General features: G+C 34.2%; 2 protein-coding genes across 7 annotated transcripts in view; one reads left to right on the plus strand and one right to left on the minus strand.

Annotated features, from left to right (window-relative positions):
* Window positions 1–217: 217 nt before the first annotated feature.
* On the minus strand, window positions 218–18153 carry LOC142339845 (uncharacterized). Of its 2 annotated transcripts, none has more exons than XM_075390164.1 (4): window positions 17572–18153; window positions 5795–5941; window positions 1039–1212; window positions 218–564 (listed from the first exon to the last, which is right to left on the minus strand). In XM_075390164.1, exons 1-4 carry the CDS (start codon window positions 17621–17623, stop codon window positions 317–319), a joined length of 621 nt encoding a protein of 206 aa, XP_075246279.1. In that variant the 5' UTR covers window positions 17624–18153; the 3' UTR covers window positions 218–316. The 2 variants fall into 2 exon arrangements, with proteins under 2 accessions (XP_075246279.1, XP_075246271.1); XM_075390156.1 differs by lacking the exon at window positions 17572–18153 and adding an exon at window positions 11591–12021.
* The window catches only part of LOC142339817 (uncharacterized), a 30058-nt gene continuing 23346 nt past the window's right edge, over window positions 12196–18907 (plus strand). Inside the window, exons 1-2 of one of the 5 annotated variants that reach the window (XM_075390120.1) lie at window positions 12196–12492; window positions 18800–18907. The gene's annotated coding sequence lies outside the window, so the exon portion shown is untranslated. Of the gene's footprint in view, window positions 12493–17177; window positions 17630–18799 lie in introns of those variants that run through there. The other 4 variants (XM_075390111.1, XM_075390134.1, XM_075390142.1 and 1 more) reach the window with 4 other exon arrangements.

Raw genomic sequence — 18907 nt, forward strand, 5'->3', positions numbered from 1 at the left:
TTTACTTTGTGAGCTTTAGCTGATCCTGAATTGAGATGAAAGGGCATTTTCAGCGCTTGATTTGACATTCGCCGAGTGCACTCACGTCTTCCATGAAATGCCATAAAATGCACTCAATAGGTTGAATTCTCACAAAATCAACCATTTGAATTCAGTTGTTCGTCGCGTCTCTAATCATGTTACGATATTTGGACCATTTTAAAATCTTACAGCGCTGTCCAGCGCATTGCTTACATAATTTTGGTTAAAACTTAAATGTTAACGCGATCCGATTATCATAAAAGACATGAACACTTTTAACATTGATACTTAATGCTCAGTTTTCCCTTTCATCGTATTGGTCTTCGATCTTTTCCATCTCTGCCATGGCGCGACTTGTGAAATAAAAGTAGCAGAAGTACACTATGGTGCTGCAGATTGTGAGCACAAATGACATCCAGGCACAGATGCCCGACCAGCCGAAACAGGAGTCAATTCTCGGTTGGCCGAACGGAGTCAGGTACCTGGTCACTCGCAGTCTCACCGCACCCTCGAAGATTGAGTTACCCAGTGTTTGAAACACGACTGAAATTGAACCAAAAAAGAAATCAAATAATCTGAATTGAACAGACAGCAAGAAATTGATTCATTATAATCCTTTTTAAATAAATGATAAAATTTGTATCCACGCAAGCTGAGCAATTCGTTCAAAACCAGACCGCAAGTTGTCATAAAATTGCTGGTTAAAATATCAATACTCCTGACCAAGTTTGTGATCCGGATATTCGCTTGGTCGAAACTGTTTTTTGCGTCCATAAATGCTAAATCAAAATTCCTTACGAGGGTACAAAGTATGCAATCCAGACTTTCCTGCTTAAGTTTCCAAATAATGTCTATCACTCATCTATAAATTATGTCTATCAATTCTAAATGAATATTTTGCAGGATCTTGTCTCGTGCCTTTTAAGACTCTTTTAAGATGACGTCAAATGCAAAAAATGACTAATTTCTGTCAAGATCTTGTAAGATCTCAGCATTCAAATTTTGTGATGTACTCACCAGCCACAAGACATAGAGCTCCGAAGATGATGGGATTTGTGGAATTGATCTTCTGAGAGCCCCAGAGAGAACCAGATGCGAGGATACAGACGAACAGCAGAACAACAAGGGCCAGTAATTGGAATATTCTAGAAGAGACGATTGCAGGCCCGTAGTCATACTGCTCCAGTGACACTAAATATACATAACTGTCTTTCATCATACGGAGGATATTAAGGGAGGATACTTAAGAACAGCGAAAGACTATTGGCAGAAAAATAATTATTCTTCAACATCTTCGGATCTTGCCAACAATTGCCCCCCTCCTTGGTACCTAGTAGAGAATCGCCACCCCTTCTGTGCTATACTTTACCACAGTATTACTTGGCCTACAGTTTAGATATCCGCGCAATTGCGGACCGCTGTTCATGGCCATGCCTCTCATGCGCTGTGGAATGTAATCCGGAAATCGCGGGTCGGTTATCGAAGCGCACCCACCGACCCGTCAGTTGGAAATTCTTTTCGCTTTGTATTCCGGTTCGGCTAGTTAGGTGGCCGCCGTATTGACCGACAGGGCGTTTAGCCGACAACCAAAAATTGAGAAATTTAACCGACAATTTAGGTAAAATGAGCAATAAAACTTTTTCTAAAGCTGTGATTCGCCAATTTAAAACACTATTTCGTAAGCGGACAAATATACCGCAGTTTTTTCTTCAACTAGTGTAACGAAGGTCTATCCGTGGTCGGACCGTATTTAACCGCATCTGGCCACGCCTCGCGGGCCATGGCCATGCCTCAGCGGCTCGTGGGACTTGATATGAATCTATCACAACCGAATTACTGATTTATGGACCAATGAGACTTTTATGACCAATTATGATAAAACTGTCGGCAAGATTTCTCATTTTTTCCTTGTCGGCTAAACACCATGTCGGCCAATTTTCCTAGCACCGTAAACTGCATTCCTTATTCAAGTTAGTCTCGCTCAGGCCCATAATGATTTGAGTTGCCAGAGAGTAACAGCAATGAGTTGCATGAAAAGCTCAAAAATTGGTGTAGCGCCTTTGAAGCATCACCTATCTGTTTTAGTTAAGAGATTAGTTAAGAGTGTATGACCCTCTGCATCATTTTTGTTGTGTCGGATCATGTTCAAGGCCAGAAAGAACTTTAAGCTTAGAATTTCCAAAAACTAACCCAAACTTTAACATGTGCTTACTAAGTCATAGAATTGCAACCTTTATCAAATCAAGTTTGTTGTTCCGACCCCTCTCTGAGGGGGGGGGGGGGAGGGGAGGAACTATATACTCAAATGGGTTTTTTTTGTTCAGTCAATTTTGGCCGATCGATATAATAATCGTAGAGAGCTGTGAGTGGTATCATTAGAAAGCCCGTCCAGTGTAGAATATGGAACTAAAAAGATTTTTTCAATTTTTGTTTTTTATAGGGAGTTACCGAGGTTTAAAGTTTTGTGAATATTAGACGTAATTCAGCTACTTTTTTCACATTTTTGACCAAATTTTCGTCAACTTTGACCAGATTTTCGTAATTAATTTTGCCAAAATATTTTAAAATTGTTAATTGTAGTGTTATTTAATTTATCCTTAAAGATAGAGGAGGGTTGCTGAACTGCTGGATTCGAGTTTTTTGGCTAGAATTTTATGATAATTTTTTCAAAATTTAAGAAATTTTTCGTCGAAAAACGGCTTTTTTTAACCAACTTGCTTTAAATTTGATGGAAGTAGACACCTTTAAATTGCAACCATAATCTTTCTAATCTCAAAAAGAGCTAGTTGTACTCCAGCTGGCTATAAGAGTCTTCTGAAATTATAATATTGCCAATTTTTTTTCAAATTTATTGTCGATAATTATACAAAATGCATTATTTATTTTTGACAAACTGAAAAATTTTGAATGGAATTGATCTATTTTGCACCAATTTCAATAATTAATTGTTTTGTTAGACGCTCAGCAATATCTGGGCTGATCTTGATCTCACCATGAATCGTTTTGATGAAATTTTCTTAGATTTTAATGGGGCGCGAACTTTTTTTCAAAAAATTGTCTGCTATGTAAACGTTTATTATGTAAGTTAAGGACAAGAAATTCAATTCAGGGCTCAATTATTGACAGATATTTTTTGCAATAAACGAGACCGAGCTACACTATATAATGTTTTCAGAATTAAGCTCACGGTTTTCATGGCTCTGACCAATTTATCTAGACCAGAATTCATAGACTTCTTGCGTTTTGTTTTCATTTCTTATGATTTTTGTAGTTCAATGACTTAAGTTACCCAATCAGAATTCCATTTTTTAAAAAAGGTATAAAAGAACCTAGACATTTTTGTCAGTTGTTATCTAATGTCTGTTGAGACTTTGAATATATACTTTTTGAAAAAAAGTAGGTGAAGTTTTGAACTTTGCATTTTTTTTGTTTTTTCTCTAAACTTCGGGCGCAGTCTTATTAAAAACAATTGGAAACCGGCTTCCTTTGATGAATAAATAAATTTCGACAAGGGTTTTAAATTCAACTAAATGTTCATTATTTTGGTATTACGCGTTTTCAATTTTTCTTCTTTTAGCAAAATTGCAAATTTTATGAATTGCATATTTTATGAATGCATATTTTAGAAAAATGCACAACGTTGGAAAAAGGCGTATCTAGTATGTTAATTGTTTTTTTTGAATAGTTATGCTTTTTGGGCTGAGACACAGTTATCTCGCAAAAGTTTGTGGGTTTTTGATTTTGCCTAAGGTTGTCTTTTTTTTCGTTGTTGTACGCCATTTACCCAATAAAGGTAGACCTAAATTGGTTCCCAAAGACGTATAACGCAACCGAGTTGAAGATTTCAACTTTACGCTGTTTGTTCTAACAACTTTCAAATTAAAATTTTAAAAAAAAGTTTTTTCATTTGTCTCCTTTTGCTTTTGTTTTGGTTGCCATGTTACTCGATCTCACTCATTAGAGATTTCAAAAACTTTTGTTGGTTCAAAAATAATTTTGGTGCTTGGTTATGCGTTGTAACTGATTGCTTCGACCTTGTAGTTTAATTGAAAATTTCGAGATTATGTACAATTTTTTGGTCATGTCGAAGTAGTCCTTTTAAAAGGAAGATTCGTTGATGTTAAGATGAGAAGAAAATAGTGGTTTCTTGCAGGTTACATCTTATAATAGTGCCTTGAGCAGTGTCAGGTTGTAAAATTGTTTGAAGTTTTGGTTTCCTTATGAATTCGTTTGTTTTGGGCTCGTTACTTAGTCTCATTATTAACAGGTCCAATTGGCTCCCTGAGTTGTTGAAACTTAATCCATCGCTTTTTGTTGTAATCTTAAGTCTTTTCGGACTTTTGAATAAATCTGTTTTCAAAAATAGGTTTGGGTTTTTGAGCTTCGTCTTTTTTATAGAATTTTTCGGTTGTTTTTTAGCTCAGTCTCTGTATAAACTGGTAAAAATCCGTCTCCCGTGAGCTATATTTTAATCTTTATAACGGCTTTAGTTGCAATTGTTCGTTTCTTGGCTTGTTACTTTTGCTACCACGAGATTTGGTAAAGTGTTATATTTTTATATATTTGTATATTTCATATAATTTTTGGTTTCTTTTTATAACAATAATCGTTGGTCCATTGGCTTTGAAATTGGCGCCATCGAACATTGGATAGTGACTTTTCTCAATTTCTTATGTTCCTATGTAGATATAAATGAACATTGTAGTGTTTTCAGTTGATATCTAATGACAATAATAATTGTGCAATTAATTGTTTTCAAAAACGGAAATGTATTTTTGAACTTTGCACTTATTTCCTCCTTTTTGTCTACTATTAATCAGTCCCATTGGTGACACGTCCCATGTCTTTTCTAATGAAATATAGGTTAAATTGTTTCGGTTTTTATCTGATGCGAGTTTGATTTTGTAATGATTTTTTTATTATAGATTTGATTAATATATTTTATTATAGACTTTATTATAGTTTTGGTCGTAAATAATCTTTCTTGTTTGATCTTGGTTTTTGTCCTTTCTGGTAGTCCTATTATCAAAAATTTTCATTGGCCCTCTAGCGTGGCGTCATCATATTTCATTGGTTGTTTATTGAACGATGTGCATGTTTTTGAAAGTTTTATATCGCTTCATTATTTGGTAGTCAATTAAGTCAAGAAAGTGGATGAGCGGGGTCGGAACATTATGTGCGTATGCACATTACTACGCTGCCTTGTTTCCTTAACGATTCAAAAAGTATTGAGCGCCAATTGATGAAAATTAAGAGGAAAAAGCCTCGCAACAGAGCTTCTCCAGTAATCGAAAACATTAAAATGTTTGTCAGGATAATAATAAATAATAATTGTGGTTTCTGCGTAATCGCAGCGGAACAGCATTAGGCCTACAGTACCTGTTCTCAGCTGCCCTTTTTTATTATTACCCACTTTTCAGACTGATCGCTTTATGGGCAGCATTGTTCTTTTTTTGGTGACTATAGCCACTTTTCTTGCGTCTGAAACTTTCACGTGGTACCATCATTGCAGCCAACATTGGTCAGGCTATGGTGAACCTGAAGCTATGGTTAAGTAAGAGCTCATCCTCACACAGACAGCTTCATGGAGGCAGGGGATTGAACTCTCAAACATTGGCGTGTGCACCACACACCTTACCTCTCGGCTATCACGCCCGTTTGTCAGGATGATGTTTCGAGAACTGAACTGATGTTGGGTGATTCTTTGGAATGATTTAATTATGATTGTCAATGATAGTTTTATCACCAAGTAATTTTATTTTTGATCACTAACTCGGGTCGATGCAGTTTCCCCAGTCGCCATTGTAGCAGACACTCCAGACTGAGAAGGAGGGAGCCCTACTGACTGAGGGGAGGTTGAACCAGTCCTTGTACTGGGAGAAGCCACCACTCACCAACGCACACAGACTCACGAACAGACCTAAACAATACAGCAACTGCTTATAAATAGAGTTAGTACTTCAACTGAACGAGGTGTAGGCACCGGAGCTAGATTGAAGTCTTGATCATTACCTGTCCAGGCAGAATCACATCTTCGGTTAACAGATCAGTCCTCTCTTTATTTTAAGTCTTACCACAAAACTAGTGTTAATCAATAATTTTTCCAGCCCTTCGACATTATTGGGCGGCTAGGATATTTTTACAAGCCCGACCTTTCCATATTGAGCTAATTTTGGCCCATCGATATCTTTTTTGGAGACAGGCAGGAGTGGTATCGACGAAACATCTCGAAAAAATGAATTAATTGATGAAGAGAAATTTTGAAATATCTACGTTGAAGGTCTATTTCACAGCTGATATTATACAAAAAGGCATACGGGAAGCGCCGTGAAATGGATTCATTAGATCTCAGTGACACTCTAATACATTGTGGAAAAACGAGGAACGCATTTTTTTGTTTTTTTTTCAGCCAAATAATTGCATTTCTAAAAAATATATTTGTGTTTAAGTTCGAGAGTTATCTGTTGTGTTAACTTCAAACGTTCTCGAAGTCGTCATTGTTCCGACCCCTCTTGAGGGGGGAGGAACTATATACTCAAATGGGTTTTTTTTTGTTCTGACAATTTTGGCCCATCTACATATTCATCGTAGAGAGTTGAGACTGGTATCATTAGAAAGCTTGCCCAGCGTAGAATACGGAATTAAAAAGATTTTTTATTTTCGTTTTTTAAAGCGAGTTATCGAGGTTTAAACTTTGAGAAAATATAGTGAAATCCGTTGATTTTATTCACATTTTTCGGAATTTTTGACTAAAATTTCGCCAATTTTACTAAAATTTGTTAAAATTTTTCAAAAGAGTGTTGTTGATTTTATCTTTAAAGACAAAAATAATAACGGCTATATTTATTTATTTTTGTTGTCAAAAAATTTTGGCTAAATATTTCACAAAATTCAGACTTGTTCATCAAAAACAGCACGAAATAAGTTCTTTTAGTCCACTTTGATTATACTTGCAGGAAGTACACACCCAAACACCACTAACACAATCTTTGTAAGCATAAAAGCAGGCTATTTGTACTTCACGTTGAGAGTGCTCTGTAATCAAAACTTTGCTGTTTTTCGCTATCTTTATTCGATGATTATTATTATAAAACGTAGCAGTTATTTTGATTTTTCAACTAACAAAATATCTCTATATATGACATTCGAAAAATTAGGTGTTTTTAATGGATAAACAGCATTATCAGGGCTAGTTATAGAGCAATGCTGGACTATTACAATCCAAAAAAATGCGGAGTATGATTCAGTCGGTCTTTTTTATTTAAAACAATTTGATCTTTTTTATATTAATTAAATAACAGAACATTTCAAATCAAAGCTCAATAGCGCTAGGTCCAATTGGCATCCTAATAGGCTCAAAACTAATTTATCTAGTTTATTGCTTGAAAGCTTATGGTCGTTTTGGCTATCAAAATAATTGATTTTTAATTTAAAAAAATGGCTTATTTACTTTGCCTCCATTTTCCTCTTCATTTGGTCAACTTGTAGCTTAGTGTCAGCAATGAAAAGATGCTTCTTTTTTCTACTGAATTCAAATTATTGCAGTTTTTCAAATTTTTATTGCGGTTTTGCGCCTTAAGTAATGGTTTTCTGGATCTGATACTACTAAATTTTACATTTTTTTAAGGTATTTGCACATTTTTCATGTTTTCTAGTTTTGTCACATTATCACGCTTTTGCAAGTTGATATATCACCTTATTGGTTTTGAAAATAAGGCGCAGTGAATAATTTCAAAATCCCTTAAAAAATAAAGATTATGGTATTTTACTGCTTGGTCGTTTTTGCTTTGCCTTTTTTAATCGTATGAAATTTCCTAAACAATCACCCGGTTTCATTAGTTTTTCATGCAAGAATTGATGAGCCAATATTCTTATATTAGAAGATGGCTACTGGCATTCATGACTTTGAAAAAAATTGCTTTCCAAAATTAAAAAAAAACATTTTAGCTTCGCAGTTTTGTTCTTTTTTTTGTCTGTTTTTAACTAGTCTCGTTATTTACAGGCCAAATATGATATTATTTTGTCAAACGAAGGTGTCAAAAGGGATTGCTGTCACAAAATCTAAGTTTTCTAAAGAATACGGTATGACTTTAATGGCTTCGAAACGGGTTTTTCAAAAAAAAGTTAATTTTCGATGTCATATTTGACGTTGTTATTGTAGACGTAAGACATATTCTGGATAAATTTAGGTCTCAAGGTCTTGTCTTGGAAGATTGAACGAACCTATTTAATAACTTCATTTTGTCAATAATGGCTTTCAAGTCTTTTGGTAATGATTTTTTTCGAAAAATCAATCTAATGCATCATTTTTTTTCCACTGAGTTATTCGCTTTCGAGGCTATCTTTTCAATCATACACCAAATTTTATTGAAAAATACTTGAATTTTGGGGTTTTTCCATCTGTTTTCATTTAGTAGACAATTATGCAAAAACTGTGGATGAGCTGGGTCGGAGCCTTATGTGCGATTGCACATTACCAAGCCTCCTTGTTTAATATCAATGACGCCTTTCCAATTTTTGAAATTCATCAGGTTAGAACCTTTTATACCATTTTCTGCATGAACTTTGAAAGCTAAAGAGAGATGGGGATGGAATTCTTAGAAGTTCAAAGACTTTGTCAGAACTTGTACGTACTTTTTTTGATCTTTCCGAAAGCACGAAAGAACTTGGTTTTCAAAAACTCTCCCTCGAAACGTTCATCTTTTGTTTTATTTGCTGGATTTGTAAGAACTAATTTGATGGCGTTATGAAGTCAAAACAAAGATTGGAAATGTACGTTCGCTTATAACGTTCTGACTCCCGATCAACCACATTTTTGACACAATTGTCTACCAAATGAGGGAGACATAGAAAACTTTCAAAAATCCAGATTTTCAAATCTTTTTTGAAAATAAATGGTGTATCCAATTGAAAATCGTATTAAACTCAAACCACTAAACAAAGTTAACAATGCTTTATAGAAGGCCAAAGATAGCTCCCGTTAACGAGAATAAAAGACAAGACAAACAACAAATCAAACAAATCAACAAAATTATATACGACCAAAAATCAATGTCTATCTAATTTTTAAAAGAAAAATGAAATCAAAGTCAAAATATTATCAGATAAAGCCTAAAATAAACAATTTTTCTCGAATTTCTTCAAATAAGATATGGAACCTGAGAATAGGTGTCAAGTTGACTTGAAAGCAAAAAAGGTACGAGTTAAAAATACGGTCATACTTTCTGAAAACATTTAGTTTCAAACTGATGAAAGTCTCTAAGTATGAGCTGAAATAGTTGAAAAGCTTCATGTATACCTCAAAAGCAAGCCATTGAAACCTCTCACCATCCAAACGGACGTGGGACTACAAAAAAAGTTAAAGGGTCAATTAAATTTTGCAAGAAAACAGTGTTGAAGTCGTTAAAATCACAATCTGTTCAATAAAAAAATTAATAATCAATTGCACCATCTTTGAACGCCTTTTTTGAGACATATAATTTTTCATTAATGTGACAAGACAGCAAAATATAATAAATAATACCAAGGCCAAGAAACCTTTACTTAAAAGGTGAAACAGCAAATAAGACTCAATTATGTTTCGCTCGAAGTAGGATGAGACCACACTTGTGAACAAGACTACGCGCTGAGGCAGGAAGAAGGGACATAAATACGATAAAAAGTTGCAAAGCTAAAATATCATTCTTTTTTGAAAACCTTTTTTAAAAACATTACAACAACCTTAAACGTTCAAATAAAATCTAAATAGAACAAACTAATTGTTTAGGAAGCCAATTGGACCTGTCATTAGTGAGACAAAGTCAAAACACAACAAAATATCATCCAATACAGGCAGAAGTCAAAATTTCACTAATGATTTTAGGCAAATTGTTGTAACCAGAAAACGAGAAGTTTTTCACTGAAAAAAAAAGAACTACATAATGATCATCAAATTCTGGCAAATCTCAGGAATTCATAAAAAAATATAACGAAAACACTTTTTCGAAGCCAGAAAAACCATAATTCTTACTCAGAATGCATTATTAAGTCTTTGGACCGCGTTTGAACATACAGGGGATCTCGCGTAAATTGAACCTTTGCATGAAAAGAAACTTCTTTACAACTGACATGGCAAAAAGCAGAGAGATTTTTAAAAAGACAGAGCCAAAAATTCAAACTGAATCTTTTTTCATGGCCGTAATCAATGATGACGCTGGCCTTGTTATAGCTGCTCAACAGATTAAAAAAAGATAATTAATCGAATGATTTGCGCAATAGATAGATTGGCAATTGACACTTCTAATATGTCAAAAATTATTTGTTAACTGTAGAAACTATCTTAGGAACCGGAGGTACAAAAATCCCTCATCTGAGTGAACGAGGATTGTCTCGGGAGATTTAATGTCTGCACTTCCGGTCAATTTGGACAAAATGTGCTAAAGATGCATATTTGGCGCCCTTTTTAATAAAAATTTAATAAAATGAATTTTCGAAAATTTAACTTAAAATTTTACCCAAAGATTCGGTTCAAACAGTTCATCAACTCGATGAATATATCAATCGGCGGAAACTGACTGAACATAGAGAAACCAACTGATCATATAGTTGCTCCCCCACTAAAGTGGTTCGGAACAATATCGGTATTGTTGAGAATTTCCTTGTTTAGGAGTTATACTGTTCGTTATCTTTACGACGCAGGAAACTATATTTGAAAACCATATAATCTTTCTCATCTCTCTTCTCTCTTGTCGTTCAAATTAGAGTTGGAACATTATGTGAAGGGGAATATTGCAAAATCTTCCTTGTTTGAGCAGTTACCATGAAGACCTGACAGCCCAGATTGTGGTGCAAGAGAGAGCTGATGAAACCCTCTAGAGTTCCGCGCGCAGGGATCAGCTGTCATTTTTATGTATCCTTGGTCTGATCAGAACCACTTCTTAAAACTTTCTATAAATCAAGAAATCAAACAATATAAAAAAATTACGTTGCCGAATTTGTTCTTTAGAACTAATCCGAGATTTCATCAGAGAGGCTGATTTTGAATGGACACAGTTCACGAGAATCTATTTAAAAGGTGATCAATTTTTCAGACATCTGATTGTTTAAGAACGTAACAAAGCCTGTCAAAGTATTAAGTCCTCAATTCGTAGCCCTTGAAAAATGAGAAGAATAGTTAGACCCATAAAGTTATAGAACGATTGAAAACTTTTAACAAGCAAATTAACATCAAAACCATGTATGTTTTATTATGAAATTTGACCCTCGAAACATTCGATGGGGTCGCATAATTATGGGAACAACTACTATATATCAAATCCATTGTTGAGCTTTCTTATTTGGAGCCACGGCTATAATTAGTCCCACAAATTGACAACGCCATCGAATGTTTCAGAGGTCGAAGTTCAAAACAAAAATGTTTTAAGATGGTTTTGATGTTCACTTGTATGCCAGGAGTTTTTCGAACTCTCGCTTCCGTTTCAACTCTACTGAACTAACTACTGCGGTATGAATTTTACCGTAAAATGAAAATTTTACCGCAAAGCTATCATTACAGGGTGTTTTCCTGTTCAAAATGCTGCACTATACATACCTGAGACAAGTAGCATGTCAGAATTGCAAACATTATCCTTTCCAATAGGACCCATGAGTAGATCTTGTCAAATCTTTTAAACGTATACCACCAGAACGAGGAATTGATAATGACAAACAAAAGATTCAAAATTTCTTTCAAATCTTTCAGAACTAAGAACGAAAGTTTGAGATAACACTGAGATGAAATGTGTAAACGACTATTTCAACAAAGAGTCCTCATCAAAGACTGAAATATTTGAAGAGTTGCAACAGTAAATTCGGGTCGAACTAGCTGGGTCACAAATTCGCAGCAGTTCTATATGAAGTTATATAGTTATCTACAAACAAATACACAGCAAAAGAGCTCAGATCGAATTAAATGGTTTGTTTTGTGTTTCAGTGGCGATGAATAACGAACCAAAGTAAAACTAAATCTCTCTCAGTATAGATTGAAAACACACAAACTATGGTTTGATAGACTGCAGTTAAACCATAACTAATGTAAACTAAACGAGAAGAAACTTTTTGCTATGTGCGCTTTTACCGCCGACAGTAAAGAGTTTTGTAGTCACAAGGAACTCGCTCTTTTACTTTTAAAATAAAGTTTTGTTTTAGCTTGAATAAAATTCGGTCAAATTGCTGCGGTCGCTTAAATTTTGCAATAATTATCTTTCGCAACTCCAAATTGGTTTGAGTCCTAATTTTACAAATTAGACTCAATTTAAACTTACAAAGCATCACTCATTACCTTTAATATTAGTATTAACTCACCTACCCATAGTTTGCTCTTGATTAGTTTACAAGTTTGCTCTTGGTTAGTTACATAATGAGTGAGAAAAAAACCTTGGACAGCAATAGTTAACCCATGAAGTTTTATCGGAGTTTTTGACAAACAGCAAAGTCAACTCTGAGACCCAAAATGTTAGTAGAATGCAGCCAGTCAATTTACATAAATAATCCCCCCCCCCCAAAATTGAGGTCCCTAACAAACTTCTGCTCATCTTTTTATTATAAAGAGCACGGCAAGTACTTTCCAAACAGCGACTTTTAAATCACAGTTTTCAACTTAATTTTTTAAAGGCCCCAATTATCGAAGGACATGAAACGGAACAGGAAAACCAAAGTTTCGCTCATTACATTTATATTTTCGTATTTACGCGTAGTTAGGTGTTGTAGTTTATGCATGGTTAGTTACATGCTGAGTGCGAATAAAAAACAGTGCTGCTGTTTTTCGTCTACTAGCAATTGTCTACTAACAATTGTTGAAAGACGTAAACTTTTTTGAACGAAAACTCTTGAACCTAAATCTGAGTTTTAGATGAGCAGCACAGTCAATTCTCAGACCCAAAGGAATATCGACTATAATTTTTCACGAAGAAACCCCCCCCCCCCAGTCCCAGTCGAGGTCACTTATCAACATTTTTTCATCATCATCTTATCACACGTCTGAAACCGCAAATTTTAAATATCAGTTTGAAACTCGCAATTAATTTCAGAAACATCCTTAAAAACCGTAAGAAATGAAAGCCAGAAAAATCATTTCAATTGAATCACGGAGCATAGACCATAGATTATGAAAAAAATCAAAGCCATAAAAACCAAAAATTTGTCCGAGAAAATTTTAAACGAATCTGTAAAACTGAAGTGATGGTATGCATCATGAACACTTGGTTCATTACTGTTATGGTTTTAATTTAATAAACTTTTCACTAATTGAATTTAACGTCCCCTCCTGTTCGTTATTATCATCCACTACTTTTTGCTTATTTTCCGTCAAATGAAGCAATTTGTTCAACTGTGCTCTCATTGGGTGCGCCGAGAAGAACCAATTAATAAATGAAAACCCTCTTCGCTAAGATTATCACAACTTTTTTACTTATGTAGATCTCTCCACGTTTTGGGCGACCTATTATGAATTTTGGGCGCTATCCCCTTCCCGTTGGGCGGCAATTGATCGAAGTAGCTTATGGTGAAAACAGTAGTCATTCTCCAAGAAATGAAAGCGCCATCTTCGAACTATAAAGATCGTCCTTGGCATCTCGTACCTCTTATACATAGGTTTGATGCTCTCAGGATGGCAAAACAAAATCTGAGCCATGAACACTGCTGGTGTTAATAATTTGATGAAGTGACTGTTTGTTTTATGCAAATTTTCAAGAGAAAACATTTACTTCTGCTTATCTAAATTACTAATCGCCTTTGGTATCTCAATTAATATACAAGTTTTTGGTTTACAAATAAATGGATTCTCTAAGCATTTTTTTAATTATCAGGTTTATACAGCAGAGTACTAGCTGGAGAAAAAATAAAAAGAATTCCTCCGTACGCTAAAACAAAAAACCGTTTACCAATCATTCACTTAATTTTTTCCAAATAGGCTACAACTGTCGTTTGACTCCAAACATTCGGTATACTTCAAATCAGCTGTTAATTAGATAGGGAAAACTATTAAGAATGGAACAATATTCTCGAGTAAACGAGAACTAGAGAAGAAAGAAAATAGTATCAAACTAGTGTCTTCGTTGCACTATTGCTAAAGCGGGAAGGCAAATAATATACAACATCGATAACGCACAGATACACACACACAAACGTCTTTCCATAAAAATTTAAACGGTGTTTGAATAATCAGACTTCAAAACCTTAAACTGTCACACTTTTCTTGCGACGCTGCCTTGCTGGCGAGCAACACTTACTTGATTGTAATATAAAACCGGTAAAACTTTAAATTTTGATAAACCTTGAGATAAACAGTTTTTGGGTAACGATTATCTGAAAACATTTTGTTGAAATGTTGAAGGTATTCTTACAGGCACTGGTATATAATTGTAACAACAGTTGGTTTAGGTTGTTTATACAAAATTTATTTAATACTCCATTTTTTTTCTCAAAATGAGAGACTTTATTCAAAATGGCGGGACAAATATCGTGTGACGACATAAAAATATTTTTCAGATTTTTCAGTAGTTTTTCAGATGGAAGAAACAAATTTTAAATCTTTAAATCTATAGGTTTTGAAGCGAGCAACGCCATACCAAAAGTTTTAAAAGTTGCTCTCGGAAAAGATTGCAAAATACAGGTATCAAGTTTTATAGGTTTGGTCATGAAACTATCAAGTACTCACAGTTTGATCTCAACAGAACGATATAAGCATTTTTGAGCATTTTGACCATCCTAAAAGTTTTTCAAAAATTAACCAAAAATAACCTAAACTTTCAACAGGAAAATTTATTCATCCCTTCAGCTCTCATTATTTTAAATGTGGTTTTATATAGCCTATTGAAAAAATTATAGAAACAGGTAACTTGAGAAAAAAAGATATCAATGTTAGTCATGTCTTGCCAATAGTAAATTCTACACTATGAAGGAACAATTGTTTGGTAGCAACCATTTTTTTTCTTAATGCGGAATGTTTGTAATTTTTTTATAATTCCTCTCATCAAAGGTTGCAAAATAAATCTTATAAAATCAAATGCAATTTACTTAAAATTGCTATCAGAGAAAAACAAATCCCATTGATCATCTGTTTCTGAAACTGCTAAACCCCTGTCTAAATATAATGAAATTCCTAGTTCGACAATTGTAGCTCACAAACTAGCAATTCATGGACTAAATTTTTAAATAACCATTTCTGAAAAGTTAACTATGTTATAGCCATAACTTAAGTTCTGATCTGTTGAAAAATCGTCTTTTTTAAATTGGGAAAGAATTTTTCGGAACGTTTTTCTCTGTTGACACTAATGTCTAACTTGTTGTTTCTCTGCTCGGTGGTATTTTAATTTCAATACATATTCTAAAATGTGTACACCTAATCCAACTTGTCAATAATTTTCATCTCAATTATTAACAGATCGGTATGTTCAAATATTAAATAACCAGCATTTAGATAACTTGTCGCCAAATCAGCATGCTTCATCTCACTTTATCATTTTTTATACTGGCACTCTCAAGGTCTACCAGCAAATACTTGTTTAAAAAATAGAAAATAAATTTAACGTTCTCTCTTCAGCTTAATTTTGAGCAAAATTTTTGCATTCATCGAATAATTTAGTTCATAGACTCACAAGTTTAATTTTTGTCATTTTTTTTTCTGCAATTCTTTCCTCACTTCTGGTTCAGTTCTTGTCCACTTAGGTTTAATAATTGGTCAATAATTTTTCCTTGGATATTTTCTAGTCATTAAAGTATGAAACTTTTAAAAAGAATAATACTAGATCGCATAAGATTATTTATCCAAATCAATTTTCATCTATTCTTAGCAATTTGTTGAAAAATTTCTCCTAAACTGCAATAGTAGGGGTTTTAATGGTTAGTTTCCTGTTAAAATCTGTCTTTTTCAAAAAAAATATTGAAAAGGACCATTTAAGGAATTTTACATTTTTGACAAGCTGTCGTTGACTTTGGAGCAAATTTTTGTCATCGTTTTCCATCTTTGGAAGCTCGAAATCGACGCAGTTTTAATCAAAACCTACGTGAAAGAAAGTGATTTCGTACATTAAAAAGCGGCGATTATCAAAGAACCAAAAATTCTGACATATAGAACTACTTACCAGTCAATTTTATTTTATGTTGATTTCTTCTTTTTAATGTTTTGTGTTTTTGGAGTGACTTGATCTGTTGGAAATTGAGTTCTATGAAAAATCATGAATGAACCCAAAATTATTAAGAATCCCGATATTTAGGAGTTCAGAAGCAGTTTTTAGACATATTGGTTGAGTTTTTTAACCAAAAGATTTCTGTTTCCGGTGTATGGTCAAAGTTAAACTTGATTTTTTGTTTCACAAAAGGTCTGAAAGTAGAGCAAACATGTAGGAATACAATGGACTTGGAAACAATCTATCTGTTTCTGAAGCAATAAAATCAGCCGATAAAAATTCAGTGAATCTGCTTTGAGTTTTTGAGGTTTATCAAGAACAACATAGCCAAATTTTCAAAGTCACTTCTGTAGAGTGACGCTTCTGAAAAAAACGCAATATGCAAGTTTAAAAATGCCAAAAGTAAATACCATGGAAGTCAACTTCTGGCAATGGATATGGGAGCTTCTGGCATTTTAATTTCTGGAACTGCAGACTTCCGGCATTTTACAACTTGAGTTCTCGGGTGAGTTCTCAGTGATTTTCTGTTTTAAGATGAGGTTTGAGATACTTCATTGAAATTTTTTTGCAAATATTCTCTGGTTTTTGTTCATTCTATCATAACGTCACCAAATAACGTCAGCACTTATTCTGTTTGTTTTGACCGATTGACGTTAATTCATAACGTGGCTGGGAGTACCGTCTATATTGTTTGCTGAATAGTTGTTGATCCATTTCAATATATTCTAGCAGCAACTAAAACTAAATTTGCACAGCTTCCAATTAAGTGGCTCTTGTCTTTTTGTCTGGACTAGGCCACAGGTATTTTGGATCTCCTTTTCAACAACCTCCCACAAGTTCTATCCTAGCAGACTGTTCAAAACTCAAAATTGTTACCACTTGAGTATGACTATTAGTTTGTCTATTGAGTTTTGTTGGGTGTCTTGAACTGGGACAGAAAGTGTCTATGGAACTATTTACTTCAACACCTATCAGCTAACAAGAATATATTTGAGGTAGCCAGAGAGAGGGGGGTCTATTTAACAGGAACAAATTCAGTTCACAACAGTTATACCTGTTCAAATTCACATTCCAATCATATCAAAACCAGAGCAATTAATCTCACTCTGTTATTAACCCAAACCCTTTCCAAACTCTATACTAGTCCAATATATATTAATAGCCTAGAAACCTTCAAAATTCTGCTAACTTTGGGTTTAGCAAAGCTAGCGCCCTTTAATGTTGAATCAATTGCGGGTACTCCTATGAAGAACCTTCAGTTTTATCAGTGCGCAGGTGTTTGGTAAATCTTTAGAGGTTTTGCCCATATTTGCAGCTAATAGCCGTGAGAGTATTTTGCTACAACTTTAAGTATATTTTCCTTCTAGTGTATTTTATGTTAAAGAATGAATATTTTGTTACAAACCTGCATATTCGAAAATAGTCAGCTGGCTTTCGTCTAAAATGCCCCACGTCATAACCAGGTAAACAAATTAAGTGTATTTTAGATAATTAAAATTTATTACACAAATGGGAAAAGAATAGATAGATAATTGTATCCAGAAATAGACGCGGACTTAAAATGCGAATGCTCTCAGGTCAATAATGGTAATAAAGTTAAAAAATCAGAATTTTTGTAGATTTTCCATTTCCAAGCTAAATAATCTACCAATACGTGAACTTCCAGTGTAAAATACACTAGCCTTCATGAAGTATAATTGATGTCTTTTTACACGCAAACAGAATCACCAAACGGTTTTTCTTTTCCTGCATTTTTTCACGGCAGTTTTAGTACGCATACGCTTCTTTAATGCATTGTCTGTCGTTTTGTACTGTGCATTACAGCATACAAAAATATATACACACATTTATACGTATATTCTTGTGCATATTAGAATTGTGTTTTGTCGCTTTGTCACCGAAACTATGAAATTCGGGAGTACTATGTATACGAATGAATGAATGAATGAATGAATGATAAAACACCGCCAAATTTTGTTTAGATAGCAGAGCGCTGAAGGGGATTTTTTCCCCCAAAACATGAGACGCTGGATATTTTCTCGGCTTTGCAGCACAGCAAATTTTCAGCGCCTAAATTCCATATATTGCATTTAATTTTCTATAAAGTAGCCAGTTTCTCATTTCATCCTTTTACTGTTCACGTGAACAAGCAAATACAAATGAACAAATGATAAGCGATGACTCATACCGATTAGCGATATGGAGGATTTAAAAATAGTGTTTTAGCAAATAGTAACTTCAGTAACAGCTCGCAACGAGTGACGTATATTTTTTGTAGTAGCATTTTAATGCTACATTTTTCACCATGGAAAATCCTGCCTGTATTTTTATTCCTCACAGCCATTCCCTGTGTTGGGAATACATGTGTTGCTAAGAAGGTGGTATATGATAAAAATGAATAATTCAATCCATCCGTTGCGATGGAGGAAAAGACGCTGCTGCATTTCTTACCATTATTTTCCATGGTAATTCTATTCCATTTTTCCTTCTTTGTAGCTCAGCGAAAATGCGTGGTTTTAAACGTGGTTCAAAGCGTCAACTCACATTTTTGAGCTGAAACGTTTTTAGAAATGGTTTGACAATTTTACTCTCCCGTATAATAAAAAATTTTGCCGTTTCGTTGTCTTTTTTAGAGGCGGATTTATATGATTGGTAGCTGACGTAATAAACACCGGACGGTAAACGATGACAATCGATAGAACAAAATTGACTGGCGGAACCTCCGAAATCAAAAACTGAAG

This window comes from Convolutriloba macropyga, chromosome 1 (genome assembly GCF_964194025.1).
Source record: "Convolutriloba macropyga chromosome 1, txConMacr16.3, whole genome shotgun sequence".
Taxonomy (NCBI): Eukaryota; Metazoa; Xenacoelomorpha; order Acoela; family Convolutidae; genus Convolutriloba; species Convolutriloba macropyga.

Excerpts from the sequence above, each read along its gene's own strand:
- LOC142339845 (XM_075390156.1), bottom strand. The coding sequence starts at position 11,645 with ATGGGTCCTATTGGAAAGGATAATGTTTGCAATTCTGACATGCTACTT. Across the intron at positions 5,942-11,590 it reads TGACATGCTACTTGTCTCAG|GTCTGTTCGTGAGTCTGTGT; the intron begins GTATGTATAGTG and ends TGTATTGTTTAG. Across the intron at positions 1,213-5,794 it reads GGGAAACTGCATCGACCCGA|TGTCACTGGAGCAGTATGAC; the intron begins GTTAGTGATCAA and ends ATGTATATTTAG.